A 9,159-nucleotide genomic window follows, 5' to 3' on the forward strand; every position below is an offset into this window, starting at 1 on the left:
TTAATTTAGATCAATTTTTAACCCACGAATCTTATTTTGATGTTGAGGCTATGTCAACTTGACTAAGGCTCAGCTTTTTTTCTCTATTTGTTCTTTTTTTTATTTGTTTTCATTTTTAATTACAGTTTTCTTCAATCTATTATTTTAGTTTGTTGATTTTGTTTCTTTTTATTAGCTAGAATTTTAAGCTTTCATGATTATCATATTATATTTTTTTTGATTTCTATTTATGATATTAAAACTAATAGTATGATATTTATAATTTTATAAGAATATTATTATGTCATTTAATTTATAGATAAATAATTTAATCTTTTTTCTAACTTTTATGTTGAATAACTTTACTTTTTTATGTTTTAAGACTTAATCTTTTGTTTAATCTCTCCCCATATTTTGGTGTGGGGGTGGGGTGGTATAGTTATCCATATCTTGATGGAGGAGTACTGCAAGGTCTACAAACACCCTTAGGGTGTCTAGTTGTAGCCACACATGCCCCCTTGTTAAAATGGGACTACATTTACTTCATGCTAGGCCCAACAACTTATGATAGAAATACCGTTTTAATTTTTGAGTAGGTGATTTTCGTTTAATCAATCATTTAGATTTAGTCTTCTATCCTATACATACGACCATCCTTTTTTTTAAACATATCTAGTGCATATATGATCGAGAAATAACTTAAGATCAGGACTCCAAGCAGCACCTATGAGCGCTGCTTAGTAATATTCAAGTTGGTAGAGTTTAATCAATACCACAATCCACCTGAACTATGTTTTTCAGTTCTAACTTTAATTAGAAACATTAACCAAAAAAAACCTCCTTTCCCTGAGAACACAGACTTCCCAACCCTCCATTCCCTCACCTGAACCCCTAAAAATCGGGTATCATGCATGAGGAAATACCACACGTATGAAACCATGCAACTCCACCCATATAAAGAAAAATCAGGAAACTGGCCCTTACAGCCCCTCATTTTTATTCCTTCTAATACTCTTTTTAAAAAACTCAAACCCCACCATATTGCCACTACATCGTTCTTTCTTCTCCTTTCGTTTCCAATTCTCATTTCTTCTCACCCTTCGGCTTTGGACAAATGAAATCATCCATAAAAGCTCTGGCAATCGCCTTTGGGGCATGGTTGACGATATCCAATGGCTTTCTCATGGTTGCCGGTGGCAGCTACAACTACAAGGAAGCACTCACAAAGTCATTGTTGTTCCTTGAGGCCCAGCGGTCTGGGAAGCTCCCACCCAATTCTAGGATCCCTTGGAGAGGTGACTCGGCTCTTGATGATGGGAAGCGTTCTAATGTAGGTTCTATTTATCTTCATTTTCAATTTTATTATCTTGTTTACTTGTATATAAATCTATTTGGTATATTAATTTACCAATAGGATAGCTATCGAATATGTTATAATTTGGACAACTATATTTGCATTTGGAATTTGTTCATGTATTTAAAATGTAGTAAGTTTGATAGGATTATATAAATGAAAGGTAGGGCTCATTTGGTGTTGCTTTTGTTTTTGGTTTCCAATTCGAAATTTCAATAAGCAAAATGAGCTAGACCGAGAAACATGTATGATGATTTTTTTTTTTTCTACAAAAAAATTGTTGAAGTCTTTATATCTCTTGGTGTAAATAAAAGCAATAATTAAATTCTAGAAGTTTTGTACAAATATTATCTTCAACTTCAATCTCTGCATGCTATTTCACTAACTTGTAGAAAAAAAAAACAATAATGCCAAGCATGCCCCATGGCTTTTTTTTTTCTGTCTATATTTCCATGTTTTATGTATTACTTACTGGACTTTCTTAAAAAAAGGAAGAAAATTGTATATGAAGCAGACATCAGGAAAAAAGAAAAACAAAAGTAAAATATAAAAGTCATTTCAAAGGAAGAAGATTTGAATCCTTTTTATATACAAATGTTAAAATATGTTTAAAGAATGCCTAATTTGCTATTTTTTTGTGAATTGTAAACTAATATCAGATATGCCATTTTCAAATTCATGCTCTGATCAAAGGATACTGCTATAGTGATGTGCCTTTTTTCCATGCATCAACATTAGAGGAAAAAGTGGATCTGTGAATTTAACTCTTAATCAATCTAATGACTTAATGATCTGAGAATTGAAAGATAAATGACTCTTAAAAATACCAACCTTAAACTGGCAACTTAGTGGTTATTTCTATTACTGAAGATCATTCAGATTCTGATTTCTTCATGTGGTTGCTCTTTTGCAAATTAGGTGGACCTTGTGGGAGGATATTATGATGCAGGAGACAATGTAAAGTATGGGCTACCCATGGCCTTCACCATCACAACTCTTGCTTGGTCTGCTCTTGCTCACCAGGCTGAGCTAGAAACCACTGGGGAGTTGAAGAATGTGCATGCTGCTATTCGTTGGGGAACAGATTATTTTCTTAAAGCTAGCTCCAAGCGTAATAAATTGTGGGTTCAGGTGAGATCCAAGTCTCTGCGTTTTAGATATATTGTCCGTAATAAAGTCCTTGTGGATTCAGGTGAAGCTAGCTCCAAGCGTAATAAATTGCAGTTAATTTCCCGTTTTAGTTAAACTCACCATATATAAGCATATATTTTACAACTTAGAATGATATGAGATATCGATCATAAAAACAATTAAGTAGTCACTCGAAACATGATCTATACTTCGTTTATATTTAATAAATACTTACCTCGTCAGATGACCAGTTCAAGAAGCCAAAGATTTGTAGGAATAGGTGCGCTAACTCATGATATGGGTACATGCATGTCAATAATGAGCACATTACTCCATCCTCTTATATAGCTTTGCTAAAATTTTTAACCAAATATGCCAGACCTTTGATCTGTTTGTAAAATGATGTAATGCCTTGCAGCAAAAACTGTCAAAATTATCACTGAAAGTTGTACTAGATTTTGTGACAAAAAGGAATTTGTGAAACAAAATCAGCAGGACTTTTAAGTCTTTGATAACTCCGAATACAGACTGAATACTTCTTCTCTTCATGAAGACACAAAAGATTACGAATATGAAATAGAAGAGAACAAGGAATAAAAATGAAACAAAAGGGAGAGTTTATTATAGTTAAACATATCTAAAACGCAAAACCTAAGTGTCGTTTAATTCCACAATTAATAATCAGATAGTTTGGCAAAAGAATAATTTATGAATAACTAGAGATATTCTTAGTGAAACTTGAAAATTTTGCTTTTGTCACACAAAGGTGGGAGACCCAAATGCGGACCATCAATGTTGGGTGCGACCTGAGAACATGAACACACCAAGGACCCTGTACAAAATCGATGAAAATGATCCAGGGACAGAGATTGCAGCAGAGACAGCTGCTGCCATGGCTGCTTCTTCTATAGTATTTAGAGGCAATGACCACAAGTATGCCCGTAGCCTCCTCAACAAAGCCAAGCTGGTAAGAATGCTACTTCATGCGCTTTTTTTTTTGTGAACTTCGCTAATTGGGCAACAATCTATTCAATTTATGTAGTGAGTTAATGCATCATCAGGCAAGCAAAATAGTGGCAATTAATTTCCTTTGAACTTTTACATGAGTCTGTTGATTCTAAAAAGTAGAGATTTAAAACTGGTGGTTCTATGGGATTATTTTTTGTTTAAAAAAGAGAAATAGGTACTCAAACAATATCTTTATTATGTATGATCTAAAAAAAAAATTAATACTTGTATAGTATAAATAAGGTGAAACACCTTTTCTTTCTCCCCTCTTCTCAGCCAAGTTCAATCATACAGCTTGAAAGCTGTGGAAATTCGTGAACAGTTTTGACTGAATATTTTTCTTATTTTGTTCTAAATTTCCAAATAGCTCTTTGAGTTTGCAAAGAACCACCAAGGAACCTATGATGGGGAGTGCCCATTCTACTGCTCCTTTTCTGGTTACAATGTAAGTCTCTCACTGTCTCTCCCTCCCTCCCTCCCTCCCTCCCTCCCTCCCTTGTGCACACATGCTTGTGTGCAACGTGCAATAGCGTAAATAGTACTGACGACGACGACGACGACTATATTTATTCTTAATCTACACAACATTGTAGGATGAATTGCTGTGGGCAGCTTCGTGGCTATACATGGCTACAAAAAGAGATGTTTACAGGAAATATATCACTGGGGAAGCCATCACTGCTAGTGTAGCTGAGTTCAGTTGGGATCTAAAGTATGCCGGTGCCCAAATTCTTCTATCAGATGTGAGCATCTTAAACCCTTATTCTTTATATAAGAGATAAAGAAATGTTCATTAGAAAAGAGCAATAAAACAGGCCTTGTTGGGTGCTAAATAGTATATTACATGTGAAGATGTTTAAAGGTAACCATATATTATCATTCTATATTTCCTGTATATGCTCAAAGAATAAAGTATTGATCTGTATTTGAAAATCTCTTCCATCACAGTCAAACCTAACCGGGGAGGATGGTCTCCAAAACTTCAAGACACAAGCCGACAACTTTGTTTGTGCTGTGCTGCCGGATAGTCCATTCCACCAAATATATATCTCTCCAGGTTTGTTCGATTTTTTAATATAATCTACACGAAATTAATTCAAGCTCAATTGTTGATGAATTATTATAGATCTATTTAATATATATTCAACAGCATACTTTTTTTTTTTAACATGAGCATAAATAAATAACAAGAAACAAAAGAAAATGCATTGTATGGAAGGAAAAGCAAAACATCATAGGTCTAACAGACTTACATTCATATTGTTTCCTGATCTCTTACATGTAACCATGCATGAATTTTGTTTGTTTATGTTTATACTTGTTATGCGTTATTTACGCATTCATCATCCATATTAGGGGGATTGATTCATCTCCGAGATGGAGCTAACACACAATATGTCACCGGCACTGCATTCTTGTTCAGTATTTACAGCGACATTCTCGCCAAGAACCATCAAACAGTCTCTTGCGGGAACCAAGTGATCCACCCCACTCGCCTAAGGGAGTTTGCCAAGCAGCAGGTGATTTCTCTTGCTTCAATGCGTACACATTGTTTGACATTGTATCAAAATTTTCCATTCTTGTCAAAATCTAAAATATCTAAATTAAGAGAAGTTTGAAAGTACTCCTAAGACTATTGATGTTATATTATTTAATTCATAGAGTAAAAAAAAAAAAAAAAAAACACTTCAAAGAATATTGGATCTGCAATGATGAAATTTGTTGCTTAAAGTTTTAGATGATTAACGTGAACTAGTGAAACTAGCAACCTGCTCATTGCTTAACATAAAGCTTTTCTCTTATATCTTTCAGTTCAAAGTTTTTCTCTTGTATCTTTCAGTTCGGACTTTTAGATACTAAAAGCTGATAGATTATTATATTCTTTTCCTGTAGTAGTTGGACTTGTTACTTATCAATTTGTTTAATGAATTCTGGCTACATAGTGTTGCAATAAGCTTATGATTCTTATACTGCAGTAAGTTTTTGAAGAGAGATAAAGATATCGAAATGACCAACTTATGTGAGTCTTAAGAACTTGACGCATGCAATGTATATCGACTACCAATTACGAGTTATCAGATAAAGAAGGATGGAAAAATATGTTGGAAGCTGACATGACTCAGTCTCCTAGTTGACAGATCAATCCCTGAGCTGGGGAGCTCTTAAGCGTTTAAACTTAATTAGGAGGTGGCATTCCCACTGTATTTCACTGTGTGGTAATTAATGACCGACTGTGATTTGTACGAACCTCTGCTGCAAAAGTATATTGAAGTAAAATCGTAGAACGCAAAAAGTTATCCATATAAGAAACATTAGAAAACATTTCGTTTGGTTTTCAAATTTATGATCTTCGATGAAATGATGAATGCTAAGACCTATATATTAGTTTTGGTTTACTTTTTCTCCCCTGCATATAAACCAAGCAAACAATCTTATGCATGTAAATTAGCTAGAAATATTCTGTTCAAGAGATGGCTAAAAAAATCCCCAACAGGAAGAAAAATTATTTTTTCATGGATAAATTATGCAGAAACCATCACGTACTCTCTAGCTTCATTGTAATATAAATCATCATGCTTGAAGCTTCTCCGTTTGGACTTGCGGCAGATGGATTATCTCTTGGGCAGCAACCCTAGGAGCAGGTCCTACATGGTTGGCTTCGGCAACAAATCCCCAACGCAAGCCCACCACCGTGGTGCGTCTGTGCCGGTGCTCTCACCGGAGAAGAAGGTCGACTGCGGCACGAGCTTCGTAAACTGGTATCAGAAAAACCAACCCAATCCTAACGAGCTCACTGGTGCCATTGTTGGTGGCCCTGATCGCTACGACAACTTTGAAGACCTGCGTTCAGACTCGTCCAAGCTCGAGCCTTGCACCTACATAAACTCCCTCGCCGTCGGCCCCCTTGCCAAGCTAGCTGTGCATGGCGCCTGAGCTCGCTCGACGCAGTGTCCAAATGCTACCAATGGTTCGCTCATGCGAAGATGGAGCCTCTCATGTGTTTCTATTTTCTGAACTCCGGAGAGATGCGTAGCGTCCTGCGCCTGGGTTCCTTCATGTTGGTAGTTTGGTTCGTGCATGGCTGCATGGCTGCATACGTTTATTAATTAACAGATAATAGATAGATAGGCTTCTTCAGAGATAGATATCTTTGACGTTGCTTTAGCTAAATGTCATATCTTGAAATGTATGTCATATTTTTAATTACTCAGAAAAATGGTTATTAGTTTATACATTCATTTATTTTCTACTAGCAATCTGGATATATGTAATGCACATTCAAAAATAATAATAAAGAAATTTAAAATGTAACAATAAGAAATTATATACTAACAATGTAGAGATATAAAATAAAAATAACAAATTAGATGCACAAAATCAAAATTAGGGAGAAAGATGGACGGAGAGAATTAATGTATTTCCAAGAATTTCTATATTTGATATTGGAGAGAGAGAGAGAGTACTTAGTAGGGGCATCCCACTAATAACGGAATAGAAAGATAAAAATATAGCATATCTTTAGATATTTACTGAAAATGTCAGTAATAACATGATTTTCAGATTATATTTTCCTAAAAATTTAGAGTATTTTCGTTCATTCAATTTGAAAGATGATATCTATTTGATACATTCCTCTTCATTTTATAATACAATATAAAAATGATTTTATTATATTTATATATGTGTATGTGTGTGTATGAAGCAGTTGAGAGACCATGATAAAATTTTACAAGCTTTATAGGTGCGCCATTTAAATACGGATACATCCAAACACAGGGAACTCCATAACATTTTGCCTATAAGCATACTTTCTTCAAACATGATTATTCTTCTGAGCAGATTGGATAAAAAATAGATCCTACATATATGCATAGGCAAACTTAATTTCTTTGATACGCAATCGAATGGCTAGGCTTCTAAAAGATTACGAGGTATAACTTAGTCATAAAAATACCCGTGATACTAAAATCATGTTTCTTTATAATGTTTATGTTTGAATTGATGGAAGCATTAGGTTGCGTTTGGCATTGCTATCACTTTTCTTAAAAAAATTTAGAAATAGAAATTCTATTTTAATATTTTTTCTAGATTTTTTATAACAAATAATATATTTGGTTCATTTTTTTTTAAAAAAAAATGAGAGCTGGCGACGTGATCGGAAATGAGGGAGAGGTAGAGAGGAAGGGGCTCGATATTGGTCGGAGAGGCGGTCAAGGGAGTGGTAAATGGAGAGCGAGGGGGATAGGGGCTGCGATGCAGCAGCTGCAAACAAGTGAGAGGCATGTTGTCGGAAGGAGAGGTAGACAATTAAGTTTGGAGAGTTAAGGCAGTTGAATGGGGGCAACAAGGTTGAGGGAGAGCAAAAGAAGAGCGACGGGAGAAAGAGGGGTCAACTTCCATTTTTTTAATGTGTGTCAAATATTTTTATTTTTATTTTTTTTAGAAATAATGGAAGTTGTTTAAAATATATATATAGAAATAGAGTAGCTAAATATATTTTTTACGTCAGATTTTATATTTTTCCAAAAAATATGAAAAAAAAGAGCATCAATTGGATCTTAATTTTTTTTTTCTTTTCTTCTTTTTTTCCTCCTTTCCTCTTTATTGTTCCTTAAGCTAAAATAAGAAAAAAATGTCATTATGAAGGAGAAAGAAGCCCAACGATTTTGCTTGCCACATTTGACTTGCTTAGACATCAAGTTCAAGGGATATTCGTGTTTGGAATTTAGTATGATAAGATCCATGGCTTGAATAATTAATCGTTGGAGAATAGCTCCATTTTTTTTTGGTTGAAAACGGCAATTCATATAGTTCTAACGTGAGTACATCTTGCCAAATCAGAAGAAAGCAAAAAATACAAATGGGGCGGAAGCTCTACTGTGGATGTCCAACAGAGCTCCCCAAAATACCGTGCAATATATGAGGCGATCTTTGTTCGCCTTTCTAGAAAACGTGTACTGTCTGAAACTCATACATCTCCATAGCCAGCCTACAAGTCTCACGAATAAAAGGATGACCATCTCTATACCTGTCCGCATCCAATCTATAACTATAGATGAATCCCCCTCAAGGTGCACCCGCCCCAGTTGGTATACCATTGTTCCTCCAGGTGGAACCTTTACGGCAGAACATATTGGACATTCAGATCATCCAACTAGCACTACATGACTCTTCCATGTCCCGCAGCTGCCATCCTCCTCTTTAACTCCTCCAAGTCCACCTCCTTTCCTGCATCTCTTCCCTCTTTCTTTGGCGTCCTTTCTCCATGGAGGTGCCGCTCTCTTAGCGGAGTCCATGGGCTCAAAGGCTGCAGAAGTTGTGAGAGAGAGACGGGAAATGGAGCTTGTGGGGCTGTACGATCACGTTCTCAAAGAGTAGAAATGGTGTCTCAGGCGAGGATCATGCCTACGAGGCTCCACGAGGGGGGAGGATCATTAGGTTTGGGTGGTATGGGACGGTCTGTGATGCCAAGGGCTTGGATTGGATCCTCTCTGGTGGTTGGTCCATTGGCTTGTTCGTCCCCTGATGGGTAGCAGCATGGGGCCATTTGGATCAAGGATCTATAGCCAGAGGCAGGGTTTCTATGGTTTTTGGTGTAGGCTTCAAAACCTGCGTTTGCTTTTTATAGGTCGTTTCTTGATGCCATGTCCACTCTTCCTGCATGAATTAAAAGATTCGAGATAGGA

The 9,159-nt window shown here is 35.9% G+C and overlaps 1 protein-coding gene across 1 annotated transcript; it reads left to right on the top strand.

The window, feature by feature from the left end:
* The first annotated feature begins 285 nt into the window (after positions 1 to 285).
* GH9A4 (glycosyl hydrolase 9A4) lies at positions 286 to 6,960 on the top strand. Its single transcript, XM_008788514.5, has 8 exons — positions 286 to 1,309; positions 2,252 to 2,464; positions 3,231 to 3,431; positions 3,840 to 3,917; positions 4,066 to 4,215; positions 4,421 to 4,529; positions 4,829 to 4,992; positions 6,080 to 6,960. The coding sequence occupies exons 1-8, from the start codon at positions 1,094 to 1,096 to the stop codon at positions 6,404 to 6,406; spliced, it is 1,458 nt and encodes a 485-aa protein (XP_008786736.5). The 5' UTR covers positions 286 to 1,093; the 3' UTR covers positions 6,407 to 6,960.
* The last annotated feature ends 2,199 nt before the right edge of the window (positions 6,961 to 9,159 follow it).

Source organism: Phoenix dactylifera, chromosome 5, assembly GCF_051530095.1.
Source record: "Phoenix dactylifera cultivar Ajwa chromosome 5, Ajwa_hap1_PhDact_Kaust_v1.1, whole genome shotgun sequence".
Classification (NCBI taxonomy): Eukaryota; Viridiplantae; Streptophyta; class Magnoliopsida; order Arecales; family Arecaceae; genus Phoenix; species Phoenix dactylifera.

Coding starts and splice junctions, on each gene's coding strand:
- GH9A4 (XM_008788514.5), top strand. CDS start 1,094: ATGAAATCATCCATAAAAGCTCTGGCAATCGCCTTTGGGGCATGGTTG. Junction 3,432..3,839: donor TCCTCAACAAAGCCAAGCTG/GTAAGAATGCTA, acceptor ATTTCCAAATAG/CTCTTTGAGTTTGCAAAGAA. Junction 3,918..4,065: donor GCTCCTTTTCTGGTTACAAT/GTAAGTCTCTCA, acceptor ACAACATTGTAG/GATGAATTGCTGTGGGCAGC.